Source organism: Nelumbo lutea, chromosome 1, assembly GCF_056320005.1.
Source record: "Nelumbo lutea isolate HS-2025 chromosome 1, American lotus-T2T, whole genome shotgun sequence".
In the NCBI taxonomy this organism is placed as follows: Eukaryota; Viridiplantae; Streptophyta; class Magnoliopsida; order Proteales; family Nelumbonaceae; genus Nelumbo; species Nelumbo lutea.
In genome coordinates this window covers 140868456-140887436 of record NC_142684.1, presented here as the reverse complement: position 1 = coordinate 140887436, position 18981 = coordinate 140868456, and the positions used below count along the sequence as shown (strand labels likewise).

General features: G+C 37.6%; 1 protein-coding gene across 1 annotated transcript; it reads right to left on the bottom strand.

Annotated features, from left to right (window-relative positions):
* Positions 1-12280: 12280 nt before the first annotated feature.
* LOC148877978 (tryptophan decarboxylase TDC1-like) lies at positions 12281-14122 on the bottom strand. Its single transcript, XM_088947403.1, has one exon. It carries the CDS (start codon positions 13924-13926, stop codon positions 12421-12423), a length of 1506 nt encoding a protein of 501 aa, XP_088803529.1. The 5' UTR covers positions 13927-14122; the 3' UTR covers positions 12281-12420.
* Positions 14123-18981: the final 4859 nt, after the last annotated feature.

Here is an 18981-nt window from a genome sequence, read left to right as displayed (position 1 = left end):
ATGTAGTTGATTTTGGTCAATAAAACATAAATCGAGACTATATAATCATTGAACTGTTTGAAGTGGATAACTGTTCATACAATGATAACTATTTTATTTTATAATTTAAATATTTTGTTATATTTATGATGAATATCATGGTTTTGGAACTGTTGTTGACCTAGATGGGTCAGACCATTCAGCCCCAAAACTGTTGAGGCAACTGGTTCCATTTCACCCTTAACCCGTATCTTGCCTAAAAATCATTGACTTAGTTGGTAACCTGCTGACCCAGATGATTGAATCGTCAACCCGTTCCACCTAGACAACACTTTTTTTGGCAATTTTAATTATTTCTTACACTAATGAATATCATAAGCGAATCTATTTCAATCCCAATGATTGAACTGCTAACCAAGAACCCATAGGCAAAAATGGTTTCATTTTAATTTGACTTTTAAAGCATTAGGTTAAGGTTAACTTCATTAACTAGGTTATGTAGGTTAATTAGGGTAACTTAATTAAAAACTGATTAATTATGTTACTTAATTTAAGTTCATTTAACTTAATTAAATGAAATAACTAATAGGATAGTTATGTTACTCAAATAATTAAATTATTTATTAATTAGCTAACTTTAATTAATTTCCTAATTAAAATGAATTAGTGTCTTAATTTAATTAGGTAACTTTACATGTAAAGAGTATCAAGAAAAGAATAAACTTGAATTAAGTTATTAGGTTAACAAAACTTAATTAAGATAATTAAGTTTAATTATGTTAATTAAATTAGCTCTAAAAAGTACTTATTTGGGCTGGGACCATACCATTAAGCACTTATTGATGTTTGGGAAATAAGTCCGAAATAAGTGATTATTTTAAAATAAGGGATTATTTTTTAAGCTCAAATTTCCACCTTTTCTTAAGTGCTCATACAATAAGCACTTATTCAAGTTTTTCTCCCAAAATTGTAGTTATTGGTGTTTGGGAAATAAGTCCAAAATAAGTGTTTATTTTAAAAATAAAGGCTTATTTTTTAAGCTCAAATTTCCACCTTCTCATAAGTTTTCATACAATAAGCACTTATTCAAGTTTTTATCCCAAAATTATCCCCAATATATTTTTAAAATACTACTTATACCCTTTCAATTTTGTTACTTTTAGCAACAATGCTATTACTTTTATGAAAGTAAAGTAATTTTACGAATGCACTTTTATAAAAATACTTTTATGAAAGTACTTTTACATGAAAGCACTTTTATAAAAGTACTTTTATAAGAAAACTTTTACGAAAATATTTTTATAAAGTACTTATACCAAAGCACTTTTATGAATGTACTTTTATAAAAGTATTTTTATGAAAGCACTTTTACGGATGTATTTTTATAAAAGTAGTTATATGAAAGCTTTTGTGAAAGTACTTTACAAAAGCACTTTTTATGAAAGTACTTTTATAAAATCACTTTTACAAAAGCACTTTGAGAAAGTACTTTTACAAAAGCAGTTTTATGAAAATACTTTTATAAAAGCACTTTTAAGTACTTTACAAAATAACTTTTACGGAAGTTGCATGGGTGCTTATTTTTTAAAATAAGTGTTTATTTGAATATGCCCTTCAAAAAGTTGGGTGCCAAATGAAAATAAGTGTTTATTCAAAGTAGCACTTATTTTTAACATAAACACTCCCAAACATGGCCTTATGTTAATTTAGGGTAATTCAAGTCAATGATATAATTTTACATGTAGCATATGTAATTGTACATGACTAAATGTAGTAATTATGTTTAATGGGTCATGTTTATGTAACATTGTTTTAAAAATGGGTTATCTCACATATGACCATTGTGATGAGAAGAGAGAGTAGGAGGAATATGTTGAGAGGAGGAAGAAGAAAATGAAAGATGATAGTTACACTAGGAGGTTGATCAAAAAGTTAGGGAAGGTGCACTACGGGTAGCATTAAAACTAGAGAAGTTTCCTAATGTGTTGGAGAGGTTTTAGGGGTGTGTGTGTGTGTGGGGAGAGAGAGAGAGAGAGAGAGAGAGAGAGAGAGAGAGTTTTTAGGTAATTGGGAAGTGAAGATTAATAGAAGTAAACAAATTTTAGACAACGCATTTCCAATAAGGGTGGGAAAGGGAGAGGAGGCATGTTGAGGTGGCAACTTTAGAGGGTTTTAAAGGGAATAATGCACCCCCCTATAGAATTTCAGGGTTGGGGTATTGTATCAAGGAGAGGCCATCTGATATTGCCATCCTTATTTTAGTATATACATATAGAGGGAGAACAAGTTAAATGTATTGTCAGGAGGGAAATCAAGTTGCTGATATGACTGGATTCAACATGTATCATATAAGCTAGTGATGACTAATGATGAAGTTCCTCAGTTTTCAAAAGGTATTGTAAAGTACTGTGACTTCCTCTATAAACCAGGAGCAGAGGGAAGAAGAAGAGACGCTAAGTAAAAGATTTCATTAATATTTATAAATGTAGAGTCCAACTATTGTAACTTAGGCCATGTTTGGGAGTGCTTATTTGGGTTGAGACCACACCATTAAGCACTTATTGGTGTATGGGAAATAAGCCTGAAATAAGTGATTATTTTTAAAATAAAGGCTTATTTTTTAAGCACAAATTTCTAGCTTTTTTAAGTGCTTATAAGCACTTATTCAATTTTTTCTTCCAAAATTATCCCTATTTGAATTTTAAAATACCACTTATAAAACTATCCCTAGTTGAATTTTATAAAAGTGCTTTCATAAAAGTGCTTTTGTAAAAATACTTTTATAAAAGTACTTTGGTAGAAGTGCCTTTGTAAAAGTTTTTTTGTGAAAGTACTTTTATAAAAGTGTTTTCGTAAAATTGCTTTTATTAAAGTTCTTTCACAAAAGTACTTTCATAAAAGTGTTTTTATGAAAGTGCTTTCATAAAATTTGGAATAAAATAGAGGACAAAATAGTCACAAATGCTTATTTAAGTGCTTATTGGAGAAAAAGACTACATGAGTACAGGTAGGGTGAGATACCCCCCACCACCACCAAATAGTTATTAGTATGTACAATAATCTGTAATTCAAGAATCAAAGCAAGTTTCTCATAAGAAGAATGGCTCAATCTTGAGTGCCACACATGTGAGTCATGAGTACAAGTAGTGTGGAAAGAAAATGATGGTGAAAAGGAAGAAAAGTGGTATAGTCCATCACGCACTAGGCCCACACAAATTACCTTCTTGTATGTCAGGTCCTAAAGAGCATAAAAATTAGGAAAAAACAATACAACACAATTCAAGCCTGGTAAGTTTACTAACATAAATAAGATTGTATTGAAAGCCTAGAATGAATAAAAAAAATTTGTAATACCAGATATGAAGACAAAGATATTTCTCCTTGTTATTGAACTGGCAACAATGCTCCATTTAGCAAATGAATCGATTTCAATGTTAAGGCCAAAGTATTTGATGAGGTAACATATTCGCAATTACTAGGAACCATATGATCTGATGAGGCCCCATTGTCTAAAAGCCAAGAAGAGGTAGTGACCTTACCTACAAAGTTGGCTGAGAAAGTGTGTTTATCATTGTATATCAGATAGACTATTAATGGTGCTTAATAACTATTGATACTGCTCTATTGACATATTAAAAATCAGAGAGGCTTCTTGATGAAAGTAAGTGTTATTATAAGACTTTTTCTTGATTGCTAGTACCATTCTTGGATGAATACTTTGACCGAGTCTCCCAATTTGGTGGATACCTGATCAATTCAAAACAACAGTCCTTACTATGACCCTGTTTCTTTCAGTGTTCACAATGAAACTTGGACTTTTATTTTCCATCTTTCAATTTGACATGAAAAGAAAAAACTTCTACAATCAAACCATGCTGAGTAATCAAAGTTTGATGTCTCTCTTCTTGTGACACAAGCACATAAGCTCTACTAATACTCAGTAGAGGGTTCATACTTAAGATGCTCAATTTGATGTTGTTAAATTTCTCATTGAGACTGAGCAAAAATTAGTACACTTTATCTCTTTCTCTTTCTATAATAAAATGCTTATGGTTTCCACAAGTACACAATTCATAGGTACACAATGATCCAACCATATAGGCCAATAATTCATCCCATATCACTTTGAGTTTTGAAAATAAATGGAAATAGGAAGGTTTTCTTGCCTGAGAAACATGAGCTCCCACTTGAGCTAGAAAATTCTTGGTGCATTTCCGTGTGAAAACCTCTCCTCTATATCCTTCCACATTTCTTGGGCATTCTCAACATAAGCCATGCTTTCATGAAGATCTTTGGCTAATGCATTGAAGATCCATGACACTACTATGGAGTTACACTTCAACCAAGTGAGCATCTTTTCCAGCTTTAGTCATGGCTCTTCTCCAAGCCATATAGTTATCTCCATTCAGCAAATACAAAACAAACACCGTGCCAAGACTATCCAATGGATGGAGATAGAATGGTGAATTCTGATCAGCAAAGCACCTGGTGCTCTAATACCATACAAACCAAGAACAGGGTGAAGAGAAAAGGCACCGAGTAAAAGATTTCACTAATATTTATAGATAAAGGATGACCAAGTAGTTATTCTTCTGATCAGAACTAATATCATTTGTATCTGATCTTTGTTGAGTGAAATTTCCTAAGGGCTCAAGAAAGCAAATGAAAATTTATAGGTGAGCAATTGATTAGTTGATCAATATACTATAGAACCCCAAACTAGGCCAAATGAGCATTATTGCCCAAATGGTGCAATGTTTGTTTTATTAAAAATATGCTAAACTACCTCTAATAACACACATGCATGATTCCTTGTTTTATTTTTGGAATGCGAAAGGGCAGATTTAGAAGAACTCAACCCCCCAAAACTAATGCTTTGGGGTTGCAATACAATAACATCTATTTGTTCAGATTCAATATTTTAATTCAAATTTGATCTATTTGCATGCAATTCACATGCAAGGGTAGAGCCATGTTATAGTTTGGGGGTCTTTGGCCCCAAACCTTCGTTAAAACTTATTAGTTACAATGGAGTCAAGGGTGAAGATAGGTCCTTAACCTTGGGACCTTAGTTTTGTTTGTTTTTGTGATTTGTGAGGCAAATCTACCCTATCTTGTATAGCTCCTCCCATTATTTATCAAATAATAATAATAATAAGATAGATCCTTTCCCTTGGTAAGGATAGGAAGAGTCCAAATACAAGTCAGCCAAGTAACTCACAATTGAATAGATAACTATAGTTTGAACTGATCTCCTAAAAGCTCTCACTCCATAAAGATTCTCCCTCTGTTTCACTCTATAATGTTGATCTTGTATAGTTGTTTAACATTATCTACATCTTGTAATCTTTATGCATTATATAGCCTATATATACATACATACAACTCACTGTTCATAAATAATTGATAATGAGTTCATTCATAGAAATTTAGTTTTTGTTTTATGATATAAGAGCCAAGCTTCACCATGTCAACCTCCACTTTAACATTTCATACTGCAACCCAGTCAACTAGCACTATTGTGAATCTGAACCTCCCACCTACGGTAAGTCATTTGGTTACTGTTAAGTTAGATCACACTAACTATTTGTTATGGCGATCTCAATTTCTTGATGTGCTCAAAGGTTTTAACGTTATGAGTTATATAGAAGGAACCATTACTCCACCCACAAAGAATATTATTGAGAATGGTCAAACTGTTAGCAATCCTGACTTCATGTTGTGGGAACAATAGGATCAACTTCTTTTGAGTTGGATCCTCTCCTCTCTTGCTGAAGGAGTTTTAGCCTAGGTAATAGGGAATACTACTTCAAATGGTGTGTAGGATGCTCTTGCTCGCCTGTTCGCTTCAAAATCATAGGCATGTATTATGCAACTCAGATTTGAGTTGACTCATCTAAAGAAAACAAATTTACCAATGGTGGATTATCTACAAAAAGCTAGGATGATATATGATAATCTAGTTGTTGTTGGGGAGTCAGTTACAGACTCTAAATTAATACAATTTGTTATGGGTGGCCTTGGCCCAGATTATGAGTCTTTGGTCACTCCATTGCTATTGCGTGTTGGTGAGCACACCTTTGATGATATTCAACCTCTACTCACCAACCATGAACTTCGGTTGGAACACATTCGGGCTCTATTTGAATCTTTTCAACCTCAAGATAATATGGCTGTTTAGAAATGTTATCAAACTTTTAGGACTAGTGACTACAAAAACAAGCAAAAGACTTCTAATGGAAAAGGTAAGAAACCAAATCCCTTTCAAGGGATCAAATGTCAAATATGTCACAAGCTAAACTATATAGCCTACAAGTGTAGAGCTAGGTTTGACAAAGATTTTCGTCTAGAAAAGAGCTCTCCTACTACATATACTACTTCTATAGGGCTAGTGGTTGACAACAGCTGGTACCTAGATTTAGGTGCCAACCATCATATGACAGTTGATCTTGCCAATTTGCACTTGCAATTTGAATACTCTAGACTAGAACAAATCACTATTGGAAATGGAGAAGGTTTGTCAACTAAAAACACTGGGTCTGCTATTATTTATTCACCATCACATTCCTTTGTTTTGAAAGATATTCTTCATGTACCTAAGATTTGCAAAAACTTGTTGTTAGTATAAATTTGCTAAAGATAACATTTGTTACTTTGAGTTTCACTCAAATAAATTCTTTGTGAAGGAGTAGTAGACACGGAAAGTCATGCTACAGGGGTGTAGTAGAGATGGTCTTTATGAGTTACAGGCAGAAGCAAGTAGAGTATCTAATCAAGGTCATCCTCTCTCAACATTCTTCAGTGTCAGAACTTAGATGTATAAATGGCATGAGTGGTTGGGTCACTGTGCACCTCGCATTGTGAGGCATGTTCTCAACTCCAGTTCATTGTCGGTGTCTACTAATAAAAGAATGGAGTTTTGCCATGAGTGTCCTCTTGGCAAAAGCCATAAATTACCATTTATAGTTAGTGAGTCCTTATGCAATTCTCCTTTTGACTTATTGTTTTGTGATGTTTGGGGATCATTGCCTGTAACTTCTATCCATGGATTTAATTACTATCTTCTCTTTGTTGATGTTCATTCTAAATATCAATGAATTTTTCCACTTGTTAAGAAATTAGGTGCTCTTGACACTTTTGTCAAATTTAAGTTGCAAGTCAAGAATTATTTCAATACCAAGATTAAATCTATTCAAACAGATGGAGGATGAGAGTTTGTCAAATTTAAATATTTTCTAAATTATTGTGGCATCTTGCATCGTTTTTCTTGTCCTCACACCCAGGAACAAAATGGGTGTGTTGAGAGATGACATTGACAAAAAGTTGAAATGGGAATGACTTTACTAGAGAAATCTGGTAACCCAAAGAATTATTGGTGGAAAGCATTTCAGACCTCTGTTTTCATTACCAATTGACTTCCTAAAAAAGTTGTTGCTATGAAATCTCCTTCGGAGGTATTATACCATACTAAACCTGATTATAGTACGTTGAAAGTGTTTGGTTGCACTTGTTATCCTCTTCTTCGAGCTTACAATAGGAATAATCTTGAAGGTCGTTTTGTTGCTTGTGTATTTATGGGTCATCCTAAAGGCTATAGTGGGTACAGATGTCTCCACCTCCCTATAGGTAGAGTTTTTATTTCATGACATGTTCAGTTTGATGAAGATACATTTCCCTTCAAGTCTAGTTGTGAAACTTCAGTTGCTTCTAACTCTTCTTCATCTATACAGGTCTCTACCACAACTATTGGACCTCCTATCACTGAAGTTTCACTATGCAATATTATATCATCTTCCTCTATTATGGATGTCCATAATTAGTTGCTTCTCCTATTTCAAGTGATGATGTTTCTCCTTCTCCTATTGTCATGTCATCAAGTTCTGCTAGTTCTCATTTTGAAGTCACTCCTAAGGTTGCTATTGTAAGTGTTGCCCATTCTCCATCACTTGTAACTAATTTACACCCTATGATTTCTCGTGGGAAAGCTGGTATTTATAAACCCAAAGTCTATTTTGCCTCTTATCATGCACTAGAAATCAATGATGATGAGCCAACCTGTTTTAGTCAACGAAATGGAACTTGGACTCTTGTTCCCCACACTGATGATATGAATCTCATTGGGTGTAAGTGGGTTTTCAAAACCAAGAGAAACCTAGACAGCTCTGCCAATCATTATAAGGCATGATTTGTGGCTCAAGGTTACAATCAACGACCTGGGATTGATTTTGCTTAAACATTCAGTCAAGTTATAAAGCCAGCTACTATATGCATTGTTCTTAACATTGCTTTGTCCAAAAATTGGACTATAAGGCAGCTTGATATTCAAAATGCATTTCTTCATGGTGGTCTTGAAGAAAATGTTTACATGAAGCAACCTCCAGGTTTTGTTGACCAAAAGTTTCCTTTTCATGTCTATCATTAACATAAGTCCCTCCATGGGTTAAAACAAGCTCCTCGAGCTTTGTTTCAAGAAGCTTAGTACATTCTTACTTCAGACTGGGTTTAAGGCATCTATAGCAGATACTTCTTTATTTATATTCAAATTTCCTATATGTGTTATGTTTATACTCATCTATGTCAATGATATTATTATCACTGGTTCAGACTCCACTGTTGTATCAAATCTTATTGCTACCATGAGCACCTCCTTTGCTATTAAGGACTTGGGTTCTTTACATTTTTTTCTTGGTATTAAAGTGATTCGCAACTCCAACAACATTATTTTGTCTCAAAAACAAAACATAGTGAATCTTCTTCAAAAAGCTCACTTGGATGGTGTGAAACCTTATGGAACTTCCATGGCATGGCATCCACTTGTAAACTTCAACAACACACTGGAGATGTTCTTTCAAATCCTTCCTTATATAGGAATGTCGTTGGTGCTTTGCAGTACTTAGCCATAACCCGTCCTAACATAGCATTTTCTGTCAACAAGGTATGTCAATACATGCATGCTCCCATTGTTGAGCATTAGAGTGTAGTCAAGGACATACTCAGATATTTGAAACACACTATTCATTATGGGCTTCATTTGGTTGTTGCTCCTCTTGCCTCTCTTTGCCTTCATGCATTCTCAAATGCTGATTGGGCAGGGTGCCTGGATGACAAAAGATGTCAAGGTAGTTTATGTATCTACCTAGGACCCAATTTGATCTCATGGTTCTTGAAAAATCAATCTACCATTTCTCGGTCCAGCATTAAGTCTAAATACCAAAGCATAGCTTATGCTACTTTAGAATTACTTTGGCTCCAATCCCTATTTTGTGAACTTGCTATTCTTCCTACTTCTCCTGTCCTTTGGTGTGGTAATCTTGGTGTGACGTATTTAACTGCAAATCTTGTTTTCCATGCTTGCATCAAGCATATATAGATCGATTATCACTTTGTTTGGGAGCAAGTTGCTCACAAGGCCTTGGATGTTCGCTTCATTTCTAGTGCAAATTAGCTAACGGATATTTTTATTAAACCACTAAGCTCTTCTAGATTTTCTTTCTTGAGGATCAAGCTAATGGTGCATCCTCTCCCCATTTGCTTGTGGGGGGCTGATAAGGATAGGAAGAGTCCAAATACAAGTCAGCCAAGTAACTCACAATTAAATAGATAACTATAGTTTGAACTGACCTCCTAAAAGCTCTCACTCCATATAGATTATCTCTCTGTTTCACTCTATAATGCTTATTTTGTATAGTTGTTCAACAATATTATCTCTATCTTGTAATCTGTACGCATTATACAGCCTATATATACATACATACAACTCACTGTTCATAATTAATTGATAGTGAGTTCATTCTTAGAAATTTAGTTTTTGTTTTAGTCCCATCCCCTAAAACATTTTTTTTCTTTTAATATTTTTTCCTCTCCTAGAGGCCCCACCCTTTGTTTCCTTTCATTTCCTTCTTCTCTCTTGTTTCCAAATTTTTGTCCAATAGTCTTTTATGGAAATGAGTTTCTTCTAGTTGATTATATATATATATATATATAAATTTGGAGCAATTTTGAAAACTCCTATTTTTATTGACTTTTTCATTTGATTCTAGATCTCTCTTACTTAGAAAAGTTTTAACTTTTTCTTTTTTGAAAAACTTGGGTTCTCCATAGGCTTTTCATTGTTAGGTTTCATTTTATCCTGTTAGAGGACTCCAATTATGACCAATCACTTCCTGTGTATTAATTTTGTAATTATGACCAATACACATTACTCAACTTTCTATTTTAATTTTGTAATTGCCTCAAAAGTTCACAAGCACCTAATTTCTTGGTGACTTCTCCGATTTTCACATTTTTTTTTAATTTCTATTTTAATCTAACTGATATTTAACTCGAATGCATACTAAATAACTCATTTCTTATTTTAACCTCTATCATTTTCAAATACTATACCAATGTCTAATAATTTTTTATCTCCCTTAGCCCTTTTCTTTTGCCATCTATAAAAAATGGTTAGGCATTGGTATAATATTAAAGAGTGAGAGAAGTTACAAATTAAGGCCCTATTTGGCATCAATTTTAGGGATTTTCATTCTCAGAATCTTTTTATAAAAGAATGAATTCTGAGAATTTTCATCCTGAGAATCGCCAATCTTGTTTGGCATAGTCATTTGATTCCTGCTTCTCAAAAACATAATCACATTTGGTACTTGGTAACAACCAATTTCTTCGAATCAATTCACTAACTGTTTGATAGATTTAAAAATATTGATAAGAAAATGTTCATGGTGGATTTTTCATCATTTTCCCATCTTGCCACTGCATGTTTGACTAATTGGATTTACTCAAATATTCAACTATCTATATTTATCTGCCCAACGGTCTGAGAAGAAAAATAAGATGAATACTAAGTATGCATACTGGTTAAAAAACTAGAATCTTTAAGTAGAAAGGATTCAATACCATACTAATTAAGGGGATTTTTCATCTCTTATTTAGTAGTTCATTCATAAAATATTACACATCAGACACTCCAAATGAGGAGTGCTGACCCCACAAAATAATCCACTATTACAAACAGCCCCTGAATTGGGGCCATCATTTACGCTTTCAAAGAGTTACCAAAACCAATGCACCCAGAAAACTTAATACAATGTTTCCTCCCTTTTCTGATCAGCAATAAAGGAGTAATTCGTTCTTAAATTTAAGAAAAATACAGCAATTCTCCAACATCCTGAATTGTAAAATTTACTTTAACCCTACAAATAGATTGTTTGGTAATATTAAAAATAATAAAAGTAATATTGGCATGGGATTTACTTTAACCCTACAAATAATTATTTTATAATAATAATTATTAAAAGTATTATTAAATAAATGACGCATTTCATTAGCTCTAATTAGCATGGGGTTTGGAACCGTAGGCACTTTTTGGGACTGATTTTCAAGAAAAAATGCCCATACTTCCAAGACCCGAAAAAATGCTTCTGCCACATAGGCAGTGAGCAACACTATGCTGTTTGGTAAGGTGATTTTCATCACCGTTTTTCATATATGTGCTAACAGGTAAGCACCACATAGGATATACATCAGTCAACCATTAGGGGAAACAGTTCACCGATGCATGAAACGATTCACCAATTTTTTGGGCATGCCCAATTTTTTAATAATCGACTAAACCATACAATGAGATACATGGTCATTTGCTGAAACGCCTACGTGGATCCAATGTGACACTGCTTTTTTGAAAAACGGCCACGGTACCAAACATCCCCTAAAACGTGTTCGATTGCAATTAATTGCAAGTCCATGTCTAAACATATTGAGACCTTTTTCCTTTAATCAAATGTTAGACGTGATGTTGTACGATCTGACGGCTCTCACATCGCGTGCATCGCATGCTAGAGTCTGGACTCGTTGTAGGAGGTGTCTGATCACTCACACCTATATAAAGGTCTCATTTCCACTTCAAGAGGTACATGCGATTGATTCTGATGCACGCGATGCGGGTAGGTCGGTCTAATGGTCAACTCATTAATATTTCAAAGAACTCAGTCTAACAACAGATCTATATGACAAGTCAGTGAACACGTCTTATAAGTCGCCAATAGTATCTTTTCTGGCTCGGTTAGTTCCTAAGGTAGATCGCTCCTTGCTTGGAGGTCCTTTTAGATCGGCCAAACTAAGATATTTGAGATCAGCCCTAATGAAGTGCTTCCAGCCGACCTACCGAGGTGACCTACTTACTCAACACCGAAGTACCACTTCAAAACCACATAATGCAATGTGATTCAGGGACCAAATTATCGATCATCATGAAGAGACGACGTAAACATATTTAAAGTGAAAATCAAAATTTTAAATGCAAGTGTTATCAAAGGCAACCTAAAAGCCTAAAATAGCCACCTTTATTAGCAAACTTAAAATTTTCAAACAGCTTCACTACGTCCGGAACTCGAAAAAATAAAACAGAAAAATAAAAGATAGAAACATAAAATAAGTTAAGACCACCTAATTAATTTCTCCAATTATCTTATCAGCTACACTCTTGATGAGGTCCCACGCAGCCATCACATGGCGCTCCTGTGTCAACGTGGCCCCCACTGCGAACCTCAACAGGTACACCCCACCTACTTTGGAATGTGTCATGTAAACTTTCCCTGTCGAGTTGACGCGTTCCAATAGCTTCCTATTCAGCAACTCGATTGAATCCGGTTCGGACCAAGCACCTCCTGGGTTGAATCGGAAACACACCAATGAAAACCGTCTGGGTGTGACAATCTCAAATCGTGGATCGGCTTTCACGAATCCTTCGAACATATTGGCCATCCCAACGTCCGTCCGGATGTGGGACTGAAGATTTGCTACACCGTAGCAACGTAGCACCAGCCATAGCCGGAGGGCGCGAAATTTCCGGCCTGTGCCTACTTGCCAGTCCTTGTAATCCACCACGTTATTGGACTCGCTGAGTTTGTTCTTCAAGTACTCAGGGTCAGTGCTCAAAGCTTTCAATAGTAAACTCGGTTGTTTCACCCACAAGCAGCAACAATCCAAGAAGGTGAGAAACCATTTGTGTGGGCTCAGACTCAATGAGTCGGCTCGTTCGATTCCATCCAAGTAGGATCGAAACTCTGGACAGATGCAAGCGCTACCTGCGTAGGCACCATCCACGTGTAACCAAACATCAAATGAGTTGGCAACCTCCGCAAGGGCTGCCAATGGATCCACGGCAGTTGTGGAAGTGGTTCCTACGGTAGCACAGAGATAAATTGGAACTAGACCAGCTGCCACGTCAGCTTCTATCGCCTCTCGGACAAGAGAAGGCGATAGAGCGAAAGCTGCATCGGCTGTCGTGGCAATCGCTCGTATGTTGCAAGGGAGAATACCAGCTATCTTGCATGCCTTTGCGTATGTAGAGTGGGTTTGATCGGAGCCGTAAACGACGAGCTTGCTGATATTCTCCTTTCCAATTCTCTCCAGCGCCAGGTCTCTAGCGGCTACAATGGTGCAGAGGATCGCCTCGCTAGTCGTCCCTTGCAGGACACCACCACCGGTGCCAGAAAACATGAATGATTTTGGTAGTTTGAGCATCTCAGCTAGCCAATCCATAACGACTATCTCCAGCTCGGTCGCCGCAGGCGACGCTAGCCAGTTAAATCCAACCGAGTTAAAGGAAGTGCACAGCATCTCCCCCAGAAAAGCCGCTGTGCTCACCGTCGCAGGGAAATAGGCAAAGAAGTTTGGGCTTAGCCAATGGGTCATGCCAGGGATTATGTCCTTTTGTACGTCCTTTAGAACCGCTTCGAAAGGTTCTGGGTTGTAAGGAGCGGTCTGTGAGAGCTGGTTTCGTAGATAACCAGGTTCGACTTGGCTAAGAACTGGGTAGCTTTCGATGCTGTTGTAGTAATCAGCGATGAAATCGACGGTCTGATGGGCTCGTTTTCGAAATTCTTCCGGGTCTAATGGCTTAAACTCACCAAGCGGAGATTCCGGGAAGCTCGTAGTGAAACTACCCATCTGAACGCAGATGGAGAAGAAGGACTATATTAGTTTCTTTTGCACAGAGAGAGAGAGAGATGGCGCGGGGGTGGACTGGCGAGAAGATGTGAATGGAGAGGCCGCGGACGTGTTTAAATAGAGATCGGAGTCATGATCGAGGACAAAATTGTAATTAAGAATGTTTGACTGGTTGCTTCTATTGCCGTCATCCTCGAGCTTGGTGGTCAATAATTCCTTAGTCCAGATCTCCTACATTTACTTCTTATACATTACTTCTCAGGGAGAAGTACCAATGCCCAAATTACAGAGGAATGCATCCTGACCGTGAATTGCTGCCAAATTCACGGGCAGGATGTGGTTTATAGGGGGCAGAGGGCTAATAATAGAATTCAGAATTCTGCATACACTAATCATTGCACTGTTATCGAAATTCACGTAGAGTTGTATTGTTCAAAATTCTTCGGATGTAATACGAATAGCCCGTGCTGAGCACGGGCATGAAAAATTGAAAATTGAAAAGAGAGAAGAGAATATTAATTTGTAGTGCAGCATCATTTTATTAATTATTAAGGAGGTGTTTGAGAAATTGGTGGGCGTAGATGGTAGACTATAAAACACCTCCTTAATAAAATAAATCATTTGTATTTCATATAAAAATTATAAAAATTAATTAAAATAATGTAATAAGACTCTTAGAATGACCATTTATAATTTAGCCCAATTTTGGGTTGATCAAGAAAATATTTTCTTCTAAGCTAGGTCTAGCTCAGATCTACATCAAGTTCATACATAATATGGATAATTTATTTGTATAATTAATAAAAATTATTAAAATTAATAAAAGAATTAAATTTTAATAGCTTTTATTTAGTAACTATTAAAAATTAAGAAATGAATAAAAATTAGTATTGATAGGATAATTAAACTTAATATAAAAAGTAACAAATCGTTTATAACTTAACCTAACCCGATTAGATCTTTTGAATTAGGTCTAGCTCATAGATGCACCAAGCCCACACATAATGTGGACAATAGGTTGTATATGGATCAAACTCAAATCAAATCTAGTTACATATATTGTTCGGGCGATGCTTGAGCTGGCCCAAATCGCCACTTGTCACCTTCGTGGTTGAGTTCCTTGAGCCACGTCAGTACCGCTAGTAATAGCCATATCTCAAGGAAACGGAGTTCTATCCGGACAAGGAAACATGTCCCCGTCGAGGATGAGGAAGCCCTCCTATTTCTTTGGAAGGTAACCTCATCCCAACAACCCAGGAGTCTGAGTCCAACCACAACTCGAATACTCGGCTATATATAGGCACCTCCCACTCAAGATACAAGACTTTTGGCTTCCTACTCTCTCGAAAATCTCTTATTCCTCATCATTGACTTGAGCGTCGGAGTGCCTACCCAGGGAACACTCCTCGGGCCTTTGACTTGTTTTGTCCTTACAAACCTCGGTGTGCGGCTTCATCCTTCCACCTCGGCATGTCCGGTTGGTAGGATCATTTGACTGCTTCCTTGGTTTGGAACACCTTAGACCGAACAACACCAGATTGACACCATCTGTGGAAACCGTCAATTCCCTAACTCCTTATTGCGCACTATGAACAATCATGTCTAAGAACACCTCCGACCGCCCTATAGCTTGCTCCCCCTCCAAGGATCACACTTACACTACTCACAACGTATCTCCTCGCCTTGAGAGACCTAGCCTTAGACAGTCAGCCTTGCCTAGTTCAACGCCGTGTAACATAAGGTTGACCGCATATTAGCCATGATGGAAACTCTTGGGCAAATAGGATAGTTCCCCCAAACTGCTCACCCTACCGCGCAGGTGCCTACGATGGCCGATCTCATCATGAGGACCCCAAAAGGTGCCTCGTGGACTAAGGACATGATTGTATCAAGAACATCCTCACTATCCCAGAGGACCGAACCTTAGTTGCAGCTTCATAGCCAATCTCATCCCTCTGCTAGGAGCCCGACAAAGGAGCGGCTCGGCCAATAGTCACAAACCCCCATCTTGATTGTTGAGTCCAACTTAGTCTGCGACTAACGATTAGCGCCTAAAGTGGAGAAATCCGCTAGCACTACCCCGCTAGACCGATATGCCAAAATAAAAAAACCTATCGGAGAAGTTAAACGAGCTAGAACGTAGTCAAACAAATCGTAGTGCAGCACCACCACGCCAACAGAATAATCATTTGAACTGGGCCCCGCTAAGGAACACGTCTTCATCTAAGAAATTATCGATGAGCTCCCCAGCTGGATGGCATCTGCCACAATTTGAGAAGTACAATGGCACCTCAGATCCCAAAGATCATCTCGAGATGTTCAAGGCCATCATGATGCCCCACGGCTCGTCCGAAGGCTTAATGTGCAATGCTTTCATTGCTACTATCCACGGAGTCGCCAGAACCTATTATGCCTCATTCTCGCTGCGGTCCATCACCTCCTAGGAACAGTTGGAAGATTAATTCCTAGCACAATTCACAACTAGCTAGAGGCATTGGAAGACCTCATCTAGCTTCATGCATGTACAACAAAAAGAAGGAGAAACCCTCAGAGACTACCTGGCGAGGTTCAATGCCAAGGCTCTTCAAATCCGATGCTTAGACTAATCTATTGCGATGACGACTATCATGAACAGATTTCTCTCCTCTATGTTCAGTTTATCCCTACAAAAGAATCCTCCATTTACTCTAACATGAAAGAATGGTAAGATCCATCATATGGGTGGGTGAATTTCAAAAATTTCTTGCCATTCTTCCAACTGGGAATCATATTCCTTGAATTTTCCAAGATTTATCTTGAATCAAACCGAACTAGTTCTGAACCAAAAGAGAAGGGAAGGAATATACCTGATCCGGAGAAGCAGTATCTCCCAACGCCAGTGTTCACGCCCAAAGAAAATCCCAAGAACTGTTCCCACTGAAGATGACACAGTGATGATGGAACAAAACCAACAGTGTTCATCCCACGAACCATGTTCTTTTGAAGAACTCGACGGAAGCAGTGAACGCCACACACAATCAAGAACTTTTCTTGATCTTCCCTCATAGAGAACTCGAACTGGAAATAGATGGCGGTGGCTGCTGGAGGATAAGACTAGAGAAGAAGATGGCGAACTACATTTCTTCTCTAGGGTTTCTGAGATCCTATCTCAAGAATGCAGTCTAATCTGCGAAATCCCTTAGGGTTCGAATTCTTGTAATTTGAATTAGGGTTTCTCCCCTCTTTTCTTAGTGATTAAGAAACCTCCTAATCTTATTAGGAGTTATCCTAATCCAAATATGTATTTGGATAAGGAGTCTTCCTAATCCAATCTACAGATTCGATCATCCCACTCTTGATCTTATCAGGAGGTTACCATATTCAAATCCTAATTTGAATTTGGTCTCCATGAGTGGATAGGGTTAAGACCCAATCCTTTTGACTTGACCTAATCTCAGATCCACCTCTTTAAGTGACTGATCAAATCAGCCCAGTTCGAAATGGGCTTTAGGCCCAATATGTATTAAGTGCTGAATAGACTTCCAAATTGCTGCCCGGTTTGGCTTCTTTGTATGGTGTGGGACCCAAGCATTGATCTACACATCAACCACATGGGTTCGGCCCAGCCTTTGTTACAAGGCCTAGCCGAATTCACTAGAAAGCCCGGTATACCCCCTGAGCCCATCACATGAACTCTATGGCCGCAACACTTACACTAAGTGGTCCCTGGGCCAAGCCATCTTATAAAAACCCAGGGACTGTGGACAGATGCAAGATTAGCCCATCAGGTATAACCGTAAATGGCCTTACACTCAACCTCTCAGCCCATAATGATCAAACACTGCCCGACAAAGAGGACCTCACCCTCGACTGCAAGGAATAATGTTGCGCTCTCTACTCATATGGATTTCGAAATTAAAACCATTTGCAAATATTTTGAAACTCGTACATATCTATATATCTTATATATAAGTTTTGCAAAACAAAATTCGAACGATTGAAATCAACTGCCAGCAGTTTGGTTTCCATCAGAGAGAGTGCATCCCCGATCATTACCTTTGTCCGACAAAGGGGCTGATCCTGTCACTATGATCACCCACTCAGATTGTCCCAACATACCCAGGTTTTGACCCCTGCTAAGGATCTCACTGATTAGCATATCAAAGATAGCCCAATCCGACACCTAGTGTAGTATCATAATCGAGTCTAGGGGTCAGGTGTAACTTTCTAGTTTTGCCCATCAATCTCCAAGGTCCAGAGCAATACTAGAAATCTGGCCCGGTTCAAAGATTCAAGTAATCCTACACCACATGTGCTTTGGGTTTCACCATGGCGGCTGAGACAAGCCACCCCAACATTTGGCAGCACACCAGTGTCAGCCTTGGCAGGATAAATCTCACTAGACTTATCCAACGGCTATGAACATTCTAAACTAACACGAGTCTCATTAAGTGTCCAGTTTAAGGGTCTTACACAGAAACATACCACACAACATGAATCAAACATGCACTTTATTCATTTACACTAAATGTCAAAAGTACATCAAAACTTATTGGAGCTAAGGGCATACAAAACTGACTAACAGCTCCCACTTGCACTTAGGTTCAATCTGGTACAAGCTGGAGTCCCATTCTTTCCACGTGTTTCTCAAACACTTTCTGTGTGAGTGGCTTAGGCAATGGGTCTGCCACATTATCCGCTGATGCTACCCTCTAAATCAGGACATCCCCTTTACCAACAACCTCCTGCAGTACATGGTACTTCCTCTCGATGTGCTTTGACTTCAAGTGGGCTCGAGGCTCCTTTGCCAGGGCGATCACTCCATTGTTGTCACACAACAATGAGATGGGTGATGTACTGGATGGAACCACTTCTAATTCGTGAATGAACTTTTTCATCCACACGGCTTCCTTGGCAGCTTCACTTGCGGCAATGTACTCGACTTCGGTTGTAGAGTCTGCCGTGGACCCCTGTTTGCTGCTTTTCCAGCAAATAGCACACGATCCTATCGTGAAAACATACCTAGATGTAGACTTTATATCATTTGTATCCGACTGGAAATCGACATCAGTATAC